Below are 16,730 nucleotides of genomic sequence, written 5' to 3'. Positions count from 1 at the left end.
GACCACAGCATAGCATTCTCACTCTTTCTGTAGTTGTTTGCTTGCATTTTTTTTCCGTTTTTTTTCCTGGATTGATCCAATTTTTCTTGTGCAGCAATATATATACATATATTAGATTTAACATATATTTTTAACACATTTAACATGTATTGGACTATCTGCCATCTAGGGGAGGGGATGGGGGAAGGAGGGGAAAATTTGGAACGGAAGGCTTTGCAAGGGTCATTGTTGAAAAATTACCCATGCATGTGTTTTGTAAATAAAAAGCGTCAATAAAAAAAGAAAATATCACATTCCTTACACATATAAGGAACAACTTATTATTATTTGTCCTGAGGTGAAGGAACTGTCTGGGGACAGAATGTATTAGAGACTTGGGCAGAAACTAGGACTGCTCAGAACCAGAAATGTGAGCTCACTGAGGGAGATTGAGCGGATACTTGGTCCAAAGTTGGGACAATAGTGTGGACAAGTTTCCTGGCTTTGAAAGTAATCATACTTTGGTTCTGTAACATTTATTTTGACTCTAATGGATTTGTTGTTTCCTGACAGTTTGGCTATCCCTCTTCTGCTTGTTTTTCTCTTGCAGTGTCCTTGCAAAATTTTGAGGAGCTAAGAAAGATTAGAATCTATCAAAAAACTCCATTTTCACTCCAGTGAAAGGCCAGGAAATTAAGAGTCTATAATGGAGTGGGAGAGAGCAGGCTGAAAGCAGCCTGGAAGAAGCAAGCTAGGAATAGGACTTGGCAACCCACTCAAGATTCAAGGATGGCTACCTTGTAGGATTCTGCACTGTAACCGTATCTTTGGATTTTCCCCAGCTGTCATCCCCTCTGTGTTCCCTTATGGTTTCTAATAGTATTGACTTTTTAGAAAATTTGAAAAGCAGAATGTTTGATTAAAGGAAGAAAAGATGGAAGACATTAGGACTATGGCTTAGATCTGCAGGTGAGCTAGAGAAAGATTCAGTCTTAGAAGTCCTCAGCGGAAAGAAAGTGAGGGGACCAAATTCAGGGTATCCCTTGAGGCCTCAGGTTAAGGCTCAAAGAATTACCAATAGAAAGGCCATGTTCCCACAGTTCCAAAGTGGCTGGTGAGCTGTTCCCTGAACACATATCATCTCATTTTGTGTCTTCCCCAAAGTGGTCCCCCACATCTGGAATGCAATCTCTTGTACTTCTGCACTCTAGAATCCCTGGTTTCTCTCAAAGTGCTGTGCAAGATATTACTCCTAAGGAATAGCTTTTCTAGTACTCCCTTTTTTGAGAAATGATGTTGCAGATACTTGCTTGTGTATCCCACTAGACTGTAATCTTCTCAAGGGCAACATGGCTTTCCTTATCTCTGCTTGGAGAATTATTTCTTCTCCCCTTTTTCCATTCCTCCCTCACCCCATTTTCTTATACAAGAACTTAAAAAAATCCTGACTCAATCTAGAAAGACAAGAGATGACTTGGGTCTCTTTTTAATATTTTTTGTTGTTTGTGGCTGAGATAGGTATTTATTTCTTTGTGAATACTGCTCTTGGTAATATAAAAACAAAATTTTAACCCGCCCCATACTGTCATTTCAAATTAGATTAAATTTTAAGAGCACACAAATGTAATGTTCCTCTATGATTAAATTAGAAACAGGTGCACTTTTGCATAAGGAAATTAAGTTGCAGACAATATGAAGATTTGCTAAAATACAGACACTGATGAAAATAAGTAGCCCTTTTATTTGTAATTATTGAGGCAATCTGTTCGCAAAGTGTACATGCTAATGGTCTGACAGATCTGTGGACTCCAGCAGGCTGCTATGAACAACTCCAATCAACTTAAAGAGTAACAGATTTTTTTAATAGAAAATATATGTACATTCTCTTTTCCATTTCATGGTGCTATTTACAAAGCAGAAAATGCCATAAATAGAAATTCCATAGTTACACTTTCCTCCCCACCCCCACCCCATCCAATAAAAAATTTCATCTGGACAGAAAATATTTTGATGGTTTTAACCATTTCTTCTTTTTCATATAAATATCTTGCAAATCTGAAAATATCTGGGAATAACAAAGGCAGGATTTTCAGATAACTGGGAGGGCGTGCCGGGGGAGATGCTGGGGCCAGAGTGAGGAGGGACAGAGAGGGGTCACTGATTCGATTCGTCGATACGTCTCCGACAGTATGGACAGCAGTTGTGTTGAAGCACCAGAAGCTCGTAATCTTCTGAGTGAAACATCTACCAAGAGGAGCAAACCAGGTTGTTGAGCAGGTGGTCCAAGGGGAGAAATTATGTCCAATCAACTGAAACTAGTCCATGTGAGGGGTCTAGGCTAGAGTTGGAGGGGTAAAGGTGGATCCCTGCCCGGGAGGGGCCGTGACATATTTCCTACCTGGAAGCATGAGGGGCACATGGTGATGGAAGCATCGGGGAGGAGAGAGCGGAAGTACTGCCACTGCAGCGGCTTGGGCCAGCGCTTAATGAGCACGTCCCGCCTGCTCATGGACCGCAGGACCACCCGATTCACCACCACGGGAACAAATTCGGAGCCCCCTTGCTGCAAGAAGGGGAGAGGCAGAGGGGAGCAGAGTGCCGGGGCTTCAGCTCCACAGGGTCCCAGCCTATCTCAACACTCCCAAGGCTGTCAGAGACCCGGGGTCTAGGGGACCATTTCCTCCCACAAAGGAGCCTTTCTCCAGCACCCTGACCTGAGATGCATTCTCAGGTTCCTCCAGTCCATTCCCAAGGGCACCGTGTAACCGCCGTCCCACCAGGTGGTTCCGGTCCCATCCTCTGGTGACTAGGGGGCCGGCAGCCCCATGGAATACTCTTCAAACATTGGGGCCTCCATTCCTCCTCTCCAGGCCAAACCCTCCGGTCACCCCTGCCAGTGTCCAGAACCCAGCAGAACACTCCAGGTGCGTCCGGCTCGGTTCCCAGCAGACAGTAACTGAGGGTTTCCGGGGAACTGGACTTGACGCTAATTCTCATCCCTCCCCCATGCCCGCTGACTTTGCCGCAGGGAGCCCCGCCTCAGCAAGGCCAGGCTCTCTCTGCACATTCCCTTCTCCTAATCTCACCCAGGCCTTCGTGGCTGCCCCAAGTCCTGAAGCCAAGGGAAGGGACCTTTGCCACGCTCCCACCCCAAAGCTCTCACCTCAAAACTCAGCTTGGCAGTGAAGGGGTCGTCCTCCTCAATGTGCTCCACGGTCTCGTCTAGTCTCAAAGTCTGTGAATCTGGAGGGTTCCGTCAAAGGAAGCATCTGAGGCGCTCTGGGCAGCCCCCACCGCGTGCCGGAGCCTCCAAATGACCCTCCCTGTCCACCCAGGGCTTACTCTCAAGAACTTCACAAGGCGTTACATAGAAAACCTGCACGTCTCTGGCAGGAGACGGCCACGGCATCTTAAAAACCATCCTCTCGGATGGGGGACAGACTAAAACTTGCCTAAAACCACCAGTGAGTCACCAGCACACAACGGGACTCGAGTCTCCTCACAAGCAACATGACCAGAAGGCCCCTGGGTTAAACGATAAAACCACCGGCACGGGCGAAGCTGCTCGGGGCTCTCCAGGTGCTCTTCTCCAGGGTCTCCCTCAGACCTCCCCTGCTGCCTCCCTAGGCCTCCCGACCTCCTTGCCCACAAAGGATACTAGGGTTGGTTATTTCTTGCCATTTTCTCTCCTTCTTGATTAACCTCGGGGCCTCCAAATCAATGAGAGCCACAGCTTCTTCATCTGTAATTCCTTCCTCCAGGTAAAATTCCACCAGATGCAAAACCTCTGGAGAGCAGGCGTCACCGGCCAGGAATAAAGGGGATGTCAGTAGAGCTCAGTGTACTCAGCAGTGGACCTTGGCCCACATTCAGGTCCCCGAAGGCTTTACACGGCGTCAGCAGACTCCACTCCCTGGCAACCACCCCCCGAGGGGGCTCAGGAGCACTAAGCCTCCCCCACCGGCTCCCAGGAGCAGGGAGGCTCCCCAACTCACCATACGAAGAGGCCGAGAAGACAAAGGGCTGCCGGCAGTTGATGCACACGTTCCCCAAATTGTTGAGCAGAGGGTTGTTGGTCGAGCACCTATAACACAAGGGCACGAGCTCCTACAAAGAGAGAACCATCCCCAAGACCCCCTGGAGCCAAGTGCACAGACTGCCCTCCCCCTTCAGCAGGGGCACAGGCAGGGCCAAAGCAGGCCACCCTCCTCCTCCTCCTCCTCCTCCACCTCTCCCTCCTCCACTTTCTTTTGTTTCCGCAGAAAGCTGGGCACTGGACCAAAGGGCCGTTTATGTGTCTTGAGGGGGCAAGCAATGGGGCTGGCAGTTGTGTGGGCAGTGAGAGGGGAGCTCTGGTGCACCCACGTACTGGGTCATTTCTGGCCGGCCTTCATGGGAGCCCTTTTATTTCACTGAGGAGGAAACTGGCCAAAAGGGGAAGTAACCAGGCTGTACATGGAAATATGGGGAAAGGCTGGATAGGAACCAGTTATTCCAGCTCGGCTTCAAGGGTTCCTTTGCCTATGGGCCCACCTTAGAGAGGCTGGGGATAGTAAGGAAGGAGAGGGGAAGCCCTCAAAGGCTTCATTCAACATGCTCTTCTGCTGCTCCTCTTTCATAAGGAATGACTCAGGGCAACGCTGGGAAGAAGGTTCTTAGAAACCACTGGTCAGGAAACTGAGTGGATGAGTTGGAGCATGGTTGAATAAGTTATGGTAAATGAGTATTGTGGAACATTATTGTTTTATAAGAAACAATTATATTGCTGGGTGATTTCAGAGAGCCCTTGAGAAACTGTCATGAACTGATGCTAAGTGAAGTGAACAGAACCAAGAGAATATTGTACAAGAAACAAGATGACTATGCATATGAAGGAGCTGGCAGAGAGGGACAAGCGGCAGGAGGCCGGGCTGGGGTCCGTGAGGGAAGGGCAGAACGAACCCCGGGGGAGCAGTTAAAAGCCAGCCCAGCTCCCAAGCTGGATGTGGAGACGGCCGGGAGGTCGTGGGGCCAGGGCCGGCCGGGCGGTCCCCGGGCGGCTCCCGCACTCACCTCGCTGTCGTGGAAGGGCTTGGAGCGGATCGTCAGGCTGCCCAGCTCGATGGATTTCTGGAACCTGGCGGGGATCTGCAGGCCCTGCAGTTTGTCGTAGGCGTGGCGAGCCAGCTTGTAGGCGCCCAGAGCCTTGCTCTGCTTGGCCAGGGTGAACAGCGTGTTTCTGTGACCGAGTTGAGGAAGAAGGCGGCGAGAAGCCGTGAGGTAACCAAGGGTTACTTGTGCAGCGAGCTTTGCCTCAGAGCTCAGCTCTTCCCAGTGCCAGGAAGGTGTGGGCAGAAGCTCGAGAAATGCGTTTGCACATTTGTGAGATGTGAATGTATTTCTCGGATGCAGAGCATACGATTTTTTCCAAAGATAAAGACGGTGCAGTCTCCATTAATATTTTAACCACCCGGTTCTCTGGCCTCCTGCAGGCTCATCTCGCTCCCTAAATTCGGGCCAGAACGTCTCGGGCACTCAGCAATGGCCCGTGACCCGTACTTCTGGCAGAGACGAGAGGCTGAAGGCTAGGACGAGCTGGGTCAGCCCTGACAAGCGCCTCTTCCATCTCCTCTCCCTCTGCACCCTCGGCCCCAGCAGGAGCCACCTCCTCACCCGGCTGCCTCCTGCCCGGGGCCTGCATTCAAGCCCTCGGGACCCCCCAGGACCGGACCCTTGTGCTGTCCGTCCCACCCATCAGCCTCCAGCAGCTTCTCGGCTCTTTGAGCCCAATGTTCTGCTCCCTGCTTGCTCACTTGGGCCTTTTGGGACTTTGCTTAGGCTGCCTCCTCCCCAAATCCTACCCATCCTGCAGGGCTCACACCCAACGATGTCTCCTCCAAGAAGCCTTCCTGGTTTGCTTCTTTTCATTTTCATTCCCCATCTCTAAACTCCTAAAAGTTAACACAGGCTTAGACTGTTTCTTAACTGTTTCACATGGGTGACAGGGAAAGGGATGATAGCTAACTTAACGGATGTACTAAAATTAAATAACTGTAAAAAACAAAACAAAAAAACTAAAATCAAACCTAGAATAAAGCCTTCGGCCTAAGTCAGAGTCCTCTCTGGGGAGAGGCGCAGCTGGGTCTGCAGCACTGACCCGAATACTGGTATATTTAGATCGGACACAGATCCGGATACATGGATCTCCTAGTGGGACACTTCCCTTCACCGAAGCACATTAGCCCCTCACTTGTCTCAGGCAGTCTCGGAGAGCTCCTGAGGTAGCAGAGGTCAGGCTGGTGCTGGGGCAGGACTTGAGCCCAGGTCATCTACACTGTCTCTCTGATAACAAAGGAGGACATATTTTCCAATTCCTGAAGACCCCTGCCCCAGTGCTCCTTGCACATAGGGTATATTTACAAAGGTTTTGGGTGAATGAGGGCTCCCATACTATCACTCTGCAGGGCGTTGACAGAGAAAGACCAATGAGTCCAGAAGCCTGAGGGGGTCCCCAGGGGCCAGAACCCAGGAGGTCCTCTTGTGCTAATTCCCCCTTTGGCACAGACACCTTCCTTTTCCTGGCTGTTCTGGATGATAAAACAGGACTGAGGATGGCTAGCTCCCTCTTCAGAGGCTGCTGAGAGATAAATGGTTTTGTTTGCAAAGTGCTCTAAAAGGAAAGCGATGGGCAATTAGAACCGGGGGGGAAGGAGGGGGTGAGGCCCGGAGCAAGGATACACTTTAGAGATACCCAAGGGTGTCTCCTTAGACAAACTATGGAGCAGGAATCTGGAGATGTTGAAGAGGGTTTCAGGAAGATGAAAACTGAAGGGCTCCTCCTGCAGCAAGAAAATAGCAAAAAGAGACAGAGACAGAGATAGAAACAGAGACAGACAGAGACAGAGTTAAATCCATGGCACATCAGATCGAGAATGCATTTCACTGAATGCTGAGATAATTCAATTTATGCCGTGATGAATTCTATCTCGGCAGGAGCTACAAAAGGCCTTACTAGGCAAATCTGTCATATAAACTAGGGAAAGGGTGGCCTAATTGACTTAAAACAAACCATCCTGAAGGAATTTGGCACATCCATTGTTTGTAAGCACATATAAGCTTTTAATTGGGCTTTAGATAAGACTGATGCAAGTAAACACCAGGCCAAGCCCCTCCTTGGCCACACTTGGCCAAGTTAGTTATAACTGTTGTGGACCCTCAATGGTGATACAACTATATTCCTTAACTCAGGCTCTTCCCCATATTTTAAGGTCTTCTCCCAAACTGATAGGAACTTTTTAAAGGTTAACTATATTATTATTATTTTCTATCTTCCCAGGCCCTTAGTACTTGCCAGTCCCCTCTCCACTTTCCATAAGCCACTCTGCTTGGTTTGGACTCCCCAGAACCTGGTGGCCCCAGCCAGGCACCCCCTGAGGGTACCGGCCTCTTTCCAGTTTTCTTTGCTATATTAGCTTTCCCCTCAGATGGCGAGCTCCTGGAAGGCAAAGGCTGTTTTTCCTTTTCTTATTTGCATCATCAGTGCTTAGGCTGGCACACAGTAGGTGTTTAATCAATTTTAATTGAATTTTTAACTACCTTATTTTTTTCTATGTACTCAGCTGACCCTAAGAAAGTGAAATGTTATCTTACTTCTGAGGATTCTGCTGTAATTTTTTTCTAGCAAGGGAGGTAAGAGAAAGAGAAAATAAATGCTTATTAATTAGAAAAAAAATTCCAAAAAAGTTCTAATAAAAACCTCTGTATCCTGAGGTTGCTTTCTTTGTCAGGCTAAAACTGGCTATAAAAACAGATTCTGACCTGACAGCACTAAGTGTGAGGGGAAAGCACTATCCTAAGTCAAACCAGTCACTGCCCTCTCATTAGCCTCGCCCCCTTGGATTCTGGAAGAAGGGGCTGGGCTGTCCATTTTCAGACGGCACCTACATTATTCCAATGCTAGTTTGGAAGAGAGGAGGATGCTCCTTACTGGACCTTGTTCCTGTGGAACAGCCCCTCCCCCAGCACAAGAGAAACTCATCCCTGGGTTTCAGATAATCCAGAACCTAAATATAACAGAACTGGCCAGACCAGAGGGAGACCAGTGTCTCAAGCGGGGCACAAAGCAAAGCTGCTGTAAGTGTCTGTAGGCGATTTTTTCCCCCAGAACTCAAGACAGTATCTGATATATAGTAAGTGATTATATTCCCAGAACTCAACAGAGTACTGACATATAGTAAGTGCCTAATAAATGCCGACTGTTTGACTTGATTCTGAAGAACAATTATCGGATATGTGATAAGAAAGTGACAAAAATAACAAACCTTGAATCTTCTAACCACTTACTGAAATAAAGTCATATCTCAGCAGTGATACGAGCTCCTTAAAGGCAAGGAATACATCACTCTTAGCTTGATTAATGATTGCTGAATCAAAGGAGGACATCAGTCTCTGGGAATCTGTTGAGTTTAGATGAACACCTGGTGACTTTCCTCCCCAGACCCCACCCACAAGATGGAAGCCTTGGTAGAGACTGAGAAGCTCATGGCAGTTGGTGAGCAAGCCAAGAGGGACTGTGAGGGCAGCAGCACCATCAAGATCTGAGTCAGTCCTTGGCCCACTTTCTCAGTCAGAGTAACTACTAGAAAAGGACTTGTCTGGTGAGGAAGGTACAGAGAGGAGGAACAAAATGATTAGAGATGAAGAAACCCTAATCTCTAGGGGAAAAATCCAAGAAGCCGAGGAAATGAGATAGTTATAAAGAGGAGGTTGACAAGCTTGCGTGGTCATGAAGGCCACCCAAGGCCACAGTGAGTAAGTGGCATTGCTGGGCCTGGACTCTGAGATTTTGGTTAGATTTGAAGATTTCTTGATTAGGACAGGAATTAAATAATGGAAGGACTAATTGGAATTTGCATCTTTAGTAACCTATGAAAAAAAAAAAACAGGAGACCAACATTTCTGGCTATCATCTGAATCACCAGTACAAGTTGTAACTCCAGAATTCTAGTTATATACTAATTAAGAAATCTACTGGGGAAAAAAAACCCACAAGGTTTTTAAAGAATACTTTAAAAAAACAGACATTACTCAGCAGTTCTTTGTGTCTAAATTGGTTTCTTGTGTATCTCGAGGTCTGCTGCTCATTAAAACAGAACGGAGCCCCCAGTTCGGTGAGTCCCACCCCCAGCCTCACCGTATAGCGCTGAATGGAGTGATACACGTGGTACAGCTCGGCCAAGTGCTGGAAGTGGTGAAACTTCACCAGCATCTCCTCCTTCTGGCCTTGGTCTGCTGCAGGAATGGAGGGAGAGGGAGAAGACCAATCAGACCAAATCCTCAACTGCCTCTGAGATGTGGCAAGATGGGAGTCTGAGTTTTTAATGGCCCCAGTTTGCTAGACTGATCATGGCAGGACACTAACAAGTACCTCGTCATATCCTTTTAGGACAATTCCCACCATCAATGGAAAGAGCTGGGTTGTCAGAGCAACAGAAGAATGGGCAGTGTCCAATATCATCCCTTGTCCTACTGTCCCTCATCCTTCTTAATGCAAAGAGGGGCACGAGCAAATCACAGGCTTTGTTCTCAGACAAATGGAGAAGCATTTCTTCTCCCAAAACTACCATTCATTCAGGGCCATCCTTTTGGGAGAAACCTTCTACATGAGTACCAATGCTAGCAGGCAGCAATTTTTCTCCATCATACATAAGAGCCAAATAAAAAAAATTCCAGTGTATTATTCCATGTGATTTGCTTTTCTTTTTATTAAAAAAAAAAAAAAAAACAACCCAAACTGGTGCTCAGATGGTTGCAGCTCCAGTTCCCTGCTGAGGAGGGAAATGTTCTGAATTAGCATGTAGGCCAAGGGCTCTTGCATGGCATTCAGATATTTTGTTAATGCCTACAAACTGGAAAACAGGCAAACTGGAAAAAGATGACATGCTAGATTATGCTTCAACAGGGGTTCTAGATGTACAGGTAATAAACAAGCCCTAGGTTTTAATTAAAATGTTCCAGCTCATTAGATGTTTATCTCCATGCTAGAGTCGGGGTAGATGAAACAAGCCTGCCCTCTGATATTTACTTACCTTGAGCTATATCAAGACACTGCATGGAGAGCATCCAGTAATAATACGCTGCGTCATTAAATCTGCTTTCGACCACAGCATTGTGAGTGAGCTGTTCCAACACTCTGACTGCCTCGCCCTGACGGCCAGCTTTGTGGAATGCTGCAGGAAGCAAAACGTCGGGAGGGTGATGCAATCAAGTCCCCGAAATGGCATAGCTCAGGGAAGAGAAAGAGGACTCAAAAACGGGGAATCCTGGCTTGCAGGTTGTTCCAACTACATTTGTATCTATAAAAAGCACCTGCGGTTATTGGGTCCCAATTAGGTTGTCTCCAAGGTCTATCATCAACAGTAACAAGAGCCCCCCCCAAAGTACAGCTGCACCCAGCTTTTATACCTGAGTGGCAAAAGAGCCCAATACTAAGGGACCTTTTGACCTAACTAGTGCTCAGACCATTTAGTACCAGATTTCCTACAAAGATTAAATTTCCATTGACCTCCAGGTAGTCCTATCCACCTTGCTGCTGAGCCAAACCTTAAAAGGTCTTTCTCTGGGCTTGATGACTTTTCCCCCTGCCTATTCTTCTCTACAGATCTTTGGGATCCTGGTCCTTGACAAACTGGTTCAGACAGTGCATCAAAATATAAGGATAAATGAGAATCCTCTCTAAAACAGGCTTTCCACCTGAGCACCACACACAGAACGCCTCCTGGGACACTCCCCCATCCCTCTCAACTTACAATGTCCAAATTCATTTTAAAGCAAGGAAAGGGATTCTTGTCTTTGTTCCAATTCTGCCTCAAGTCTCTTGTTTGAGCACCAAGTTACTATGGCAATGGATTCTTAGAAATGCAGAGACAGACAGATGGAGAGATTGATATGTTTTGCCCAAACATGCAGATACTTCAGCAACTGGGTACTCTGGAAATGCTTACATCATGAGAGAACACTCTGTCCTTCATAATGCCTCAAGACCACTCAAGTCTCTCCTTCCTGCATTCTCACAATCCCTCTATGAAGTAAGGAGGTGGCCACTGTTCCTGAATGTATCTAAGTAGAGATGAGATGCTGTGGAATAGAATGGGAACCCATTTTCAAGAGAACAGCAATGGCTTTTTTACAGCTCTCCTTTCCCAGGATCTCCTGCATCCCTATTACAGGGGGATAAGCTCCCTTTGAAGCTTCTGAGAACAGAAAATCACCACACCTAAGCAAACACTTCCTGTATGACACCCACTCTGTGTGATGCCATGGTTCAAGGCAGAGCCAGGAACAGAACCCGACAGAGAATTCAGGCTTTTGCCACTGAAACCATCTCTGAAAGATGAGCACGAGATCCCTGGCTCTGGGGAAGCTGGAGGGGGAGCCACGGCCAATTCCGAAAGCTAGATTTCCGCTCCCAGCAACGGCTCTCGATTGGTCAGCCTACCTTTCTGGGCTTCTTCGAAGCGATCGTTCTCTGCCAACCACTGGGCATAGGGCACATAGACATCATCCTTAAACTCAGGATGCTTCTCACCCAAAGCAAAGGCCTACAAGAAGGAACAAATGTGTTCTTAATGAACCAGCTTACTTTGTCCTATGAAAACATTGTACTTGGCTGAATTAATTATGAAGCTGTCAGATTTCTCCAGCATGACAACCCCATACGGGGAGGGGCTCTTTCCCCTCCTCCCTGCCTCCAGAAAGGCAAAAACAAAACAGGCTCTTTGAAAACAAAAGGCAATTAACAGCAATATGCAGAAGACTGGATTCAATAACAACACAGTCTGTTTCTGGACCACAGAAGCTATACCAAATCGGAAACGTTTTATTTTGAGGGCTTGCGTGGGCTTTGGTAGTGCTGAAAACAGATTTCTTTTAATTGAATCTGACACCTAAGGAAATATAATTGACATTATCATCATCGCTGCTTATTGTCTGTTGAGTGATAACTGTGGCCTTAGTGCCGCATGGGCCAGATTAGCCATTTCTCCTGAGCCCCAGAATCCACTGTAAAATCCCGCCCTCTGCCCCATTCTCTCTGCCTTTGAAGTATCAGAAATTGAGGCATCCACTCCAGACATACCAGTCATTTTTAAAGAAAAGGAATCGGTCGGCCACAAACAAGCTGTAGCAGAAAGCTGTATGAGGCAACCAAGAGCTGCCTGCTGCACAGTCTGGATGGACGGGCTCCAAGACGCCATAATTTATGCTTCTTGAAAAATCTCCTTATCAATCTAAGTCGGTGAGCTCCTCTTCCCTGACTAAACCAGGCAGTGGACAGCAGAGAACTCCACTGCTCCACCAAAGGCCCCCCATTCATGCACAAGCAGGCGGTCCCGGGAGCCTGCCAGAGCAGGACTGGGAGCATTCAAACAAGGGGACCAAACAAGGGGCACACCGGTGCCCTTCCAGCTGTCCCTGTAACCCCTGTGCCCTGCCCCGAGCCAACGGAGCGGCGACTCCAGGTCCGAGGGGGTCAGGAAGCCAAACTGCACGTGACAATTGTGGGGTTGCGTCTGGCTCGTGAAGGGTCCAGGTGTAGCTCCCAGTCAGGGAAACTTCTAGAGAGGCTGCCATGGAAACCAGGCAGCCACGGCCAGGAAGGAAAGCAGCTTCCCCAGAGCTGGAAACCCCCGTCTGCACCTGGGCCGCTTGCCTGCAGAGCCCCGCCGCTCCCTCCCCACCCCCAGAGCCGAGGACCACCGAGGCTCTTCGCGGTCTCAGCCAGCACTCGGGGACCGGGCGGGGCGTGCGCACCTCGTCCCAGCGCTGAGTCTCCACGTGAAGCTGCACCAGGGACTTCAGGTCCCCGATCTTCAGGTAGGTCTCAGCCGCGTACCGGGGTTGTCCAGCTTCTTGAAGTACTGGGCACACAGCAGCAGGGGCACCCGCTCCGCCTTGTCCAGCTTCCGGGCGATATCAATTAACCTGGAGTCAGGGAGAGCAGAGGCAGCTGTTAGTGGCCGGGCGGCAGGCGGGGGACGCAGCCCATGAACTTTACCCTGCCTGACCGGCTCTGTCCTTCACTTTTTAGGGTCCTCCCCTGGGACACAACCTCCAGGGCAGCTGGAGCCCTGCACTTCTGACCCTCAAGGACCTCAAAGGCTCTTCATAACTAACAGACGTCCAGAGCCAGAAGGGACCTGAGACACCACTGAGTCTAACCCTCTCATTTCACAAGTGGGGAAACTGAGGCCCAGGGCTTAAGGGTCATAGAGGTGAGGGAGACAGCATTTGACCTCCGACCTCAAGGTCAGTCCCCTTCCCCCCGCGCTGCTCTGGCTACTCCGGTCATCTCTGCAAAGATCTATCCTTCTCTCACCACGAGGGCGCAGCTGGGGCACGTCTGGCCACCCCAGAGAGGAATTTTCAGGTGGGCGGCCTGCTTATCCAACAGGACCCGCTCGGTCCTCACCGGGCCCAGCCCAGCGGGGTCGTCATCCCCAAGGGAAGCGGAGGCCGGAGTCGCCCCGTAAGCTTCCCCCAGTCAGACCCCGCAGCCCCGATGGCCTGAGACGGCGCGTCGGTGCCTTTACAACCCCCGGGGGGGGGGGGTGAGTGGGGGCCAGAGCTACAGGACAGCAGCCCCCCCGAGCAGAGAGGCAGGGGAGGAGCAGCTGCCTCTGGAGAGCCTCCTGTCTGACGGGGCGTCAGCGGCCCAGAGGAGAGCGACAACCCCTAAAAACAGCAGCAGAGGGCCGCACGATAAGCCAGAAACGGCCCAGGCGGCCGCTCCGCCCCTGAAACGGCCACAGACCTGGACAAATACAACACGCGCTTAAGGCCTCTCCTCTGCATTGAGTGTTTTTGGAGACACTCGGCAAGGACTGCTGGGTGAGGCGGCACCCTAAGAGGAGGAGGGAGCCCTAAGCCCACGGGGCTCCTACAAGCTTCAAAGCCGCGTCCTCCTGGTGAGAAAAATGCATCTTAACCCATAAAACCCGTGTCTTGGCCCGAAGCGGTTGTTAGAGATTCTGCTACAGGTCGGGGAAGGATGCGGGAGGCCCAGTGGCCATGAGGGAGCCTGAAGGGGCTGAAGGCCAACAGGAGCCTCCCCAGCCAGTGCCACTGTCAGCTCTCTGCCCAGGTCTACGGCTCCGGGTCTTGGCTGCCCCCACCCCCCGCTTCGGCCGCCCTTCGGGGGCAGCAGCTGCCTTACGCTTTAACAGTAACAGTTATTGAGAACCACGACTCTGAGCCCTGGAATCCACTTCCCAGCCCGCCTGAGGAGGAAGAGGACTTGATACTTTTTGAAGAAACACTCATTCCTCCCCCTCCCCATTGGTCAGAGCCAAGGAGCTGACAAACGATGGCAGGTCCTCCCAAGTCTGAGACTGGACACCCACATGTCCACCCAGCCGTGATCGCCGCTGATCTCTATGGCCTTGATGTGCTCCCCCGCCGAGAGGTACATCTCCACCGCGGCCTTGGGTTCGTTGATGTTTCTGGCCCAGTCGGCCTGTTTGGTGATCAGCATCTTGGTTTCCTTGGGGTCTCCAGATCCAAGGAAATCCTGAGGAAGCAGAGCAAACAACAACCTCTAGCGCTTCCTGCCTTCAGCATCGGCAGGGCTCAGTCAGGATGAGCGCAGGCACTGAAGACCAGCGCGTGAGCCCCCATCGCCCAAACCATCACGCGGCCCGAGCGAGCCGTGGGGGCGAGGCCCGAAATAAGGGGCGGGGGGCGTAGGCGGAGAAAACAGCCCGTGGGGGCCTGGGACCCAGGCAGGAATTGAGACAGAGACCAAAGGCCTTTCCTTCCTCTTTCTAATAATAAGCATTTATCCTGTTTTTAATATACTTGCAGAGTACTCCACCTAAATCCCACAAAATGAATGGTGAACACGTCACTATATATAATAATATACAATGTACCGGGCACTTCACATATTACACTTTTATTATCTCACTGTGTCCTCACAACCATACAGTGGTTGGGATAGCATACGGAGATGAACATATAACATATATATACATGTATATATACACATATATATATATATAATTTCTCCAAAAAATAGTCAGAAAATATTGAAAATCCACTGAAAATTAACTTGTGTTTCTTCCAAGAGAAACTATGTAGATAATAAGGAAATAGGGGCGGTCTGGAGATAGCAAGAAAAAAATTGCTTCTGGATTGATGGAAGATTTCAGCTAAAACTCAAACTCTGCTGCTCACTATTGTGATGACCTCACTTAGAAACTCCTGGCCTCAGTTTCCTCATCAATAAAATGGAAATTATAATACTATACTCTAGGGGTGATGTGAGGAAAGAGTCTTTTAAATGGGAGTGATTGTGGTTAATAATGTGGTTAATGTGATGATCATGTGAAAATGGTCACCATTTACTGAGGAAGGGCCCACAAGGACAAGAGGCTTTCTACCTTACTGATTTTACAACTTCTAAAGTGGAAGAGAAGGTAAGGGGAGAGGAAATAGCCTTTAGGGGCATGTTGTACCACCTATTATCAATTAAAGACTATTTGAGGATAATGTAGACAGACTCACTTTCCATTTTCTACACAAAGCTGTAACAAGTGATTATCTGGTCAATTAAACAGGGCTAACACAGTATGACACAAGAGCCTGCATTTCCTTCTGAATTACCCTAGTACCTGTTCAATGGTCTCAATCCCCTAAAAGGGGCACAGAGATTGCATAGATCTGAGTCCTGAGCTAGTCTGAGGAGCACTGTCTTGGTGTACAGTTCAAAGGCCCTGGGGAAATATTTGTGTAGAAGAAATATAAGATCTTTACAACGGTGGCCAGTTTTAGTTCTACCCTCCAATCTAGGAAGAGCTGACTTGTAGTCATCAGAATCCTAAACTATTTGTTCAAGGCTTAATACACTGGGTTTCTAAGGGACATTTAGTTCAATGGACCTAATTCATACTTCATCTAGGGGTTATGGTGAAGACTCTGTCTTGCAGCAGGTAGAAAGAAGATGTGTGATGAATGAGATTAAACGGTGTTTTTCATTCTTAGTGATTCTGATAAAGATACACTATGTAAGACTTAAAAGAATTATCATCCTCTTTGTCATCAAAGAAACATGTCACTTATCCAGAAAGTATACAATTAATTTGTATGTGGGAATGTAATTTTAAAATTCTGAAAAACAGACTTACTCCTAAGAAACAAATTTGTGAATCAACAAAAATATGCCATGCTAATAAGCTATGTATTCCACATCTCCCCCCCCCAAAAAAAACTTATATATGTATACATTTTCTTAAATTCAAACTGTGATACAGGAAAGGAGCTGAATGAGAAATAATTCTCATTGAATTCTGATCAAAAAACTTTTTAAAATGAATCCCTAAGTATTCGAGTTTAAGGCAGATGTGCCATATGGAATGTAAATAGGCTATATTTTCAAGGTGAAGTACTATGGAGGACAGAGGAAAGAGAAATATAAAGATAAATGAATCTGATATAGCAGAAGTAGTTAAAGTATGGTAGGCGGAAAGAGAAGCCCAAGATCTGAATGTGAAGGTCAGCCAGTCTTATGACAGCAGTTGACACAACAGAGCTTTCAGGCATGTTAAGAAGGCGTCCAATACATCCCCTAGAATACCTCTGCCACCTGTTTCTTGAAAACCCAAAATCTATCTATCATCAGGCTTCTGACTTTGCCCCATGTAAAAAGAAAAATGCAAATGTCCTGGAGAAGAATAACCTAGAATTTCCAGTTTACATGGAGAGGAGCTCAGATACCA

General features: G+C 48.2%; 1 protein-coding gene across 1 annotated transcript in view; it reads right to left on the bottom strand.

Annotated features, from left to right (window-relative positions):
- Positions 1 to 1,700: 1,700 nt before the first annotated feature.
- The window catches only part of IFT122 (intraflagellar transport 122), a 65,304-nt gene continuing 50,274 nt past the window's right edge, over positions 1,701 to 16,730 (bottom strand). Inside the window, 13 exon segments of the mRNA XM_051982722.1 lie at positions 1,701 to 2,223; positions 2,378 to 2,542; positions 3,143 to 3,222; positions 3,638 to 3,766; positions 3,975 to 4,086; positions 5,032 to 5,197; positions 6,697 to 6,797; positions 9,152 to 9,249; positions 10,047 to 10,187; positions 11,456 to 11,558; positions 12,769 to 12,851; positions 12,854 to 12,939; positions 14,358 to 14,524. Of these exon segments, the coding sequence (XP_051838682.1) occupies positions 2,134 to 2,223; positions 2,378 to 2,542; positions 3,143 to 3,222; positions 3,638 to 3,766; positions 3,975 to 4,086; positions 5,032 to 5,197; positions 6,697 to 6,797; positions 9,152 to 9,249; positions 10,047 to 10,187; positions 11,456 to 11,558; positions 12,769 to 12,851; positions 12,854 to 12,939; positions 14,358 to 14,524 (1,521 nt within the window). The 3' untranslated portion in view covers positions 1,701 to 2,133.

The sequence above is a fragment of the Antechinus flavipes genome, chromosome 1, assembly GCF_016432865.1.
Source record: "Antechinus flavipes isolate AdamAnt ecotype Samford, QLD, Australia chromosome 1, AdamAnt_v2, whole genome shotgun sequence".
Classification (NCBI taxonomy): domain Eukaryota; kingdom Metazoa; phylum Chordata; class Mammalia; order Dasyuromorphia; family Dasyuridae; genus Antechinus; species Antechinus flavipes.
The sequence above is the reverse complement of the archived record's forward strand: the minus strand, read 5'-3'. Positions and strand labels throughout refer to the sequence as shown.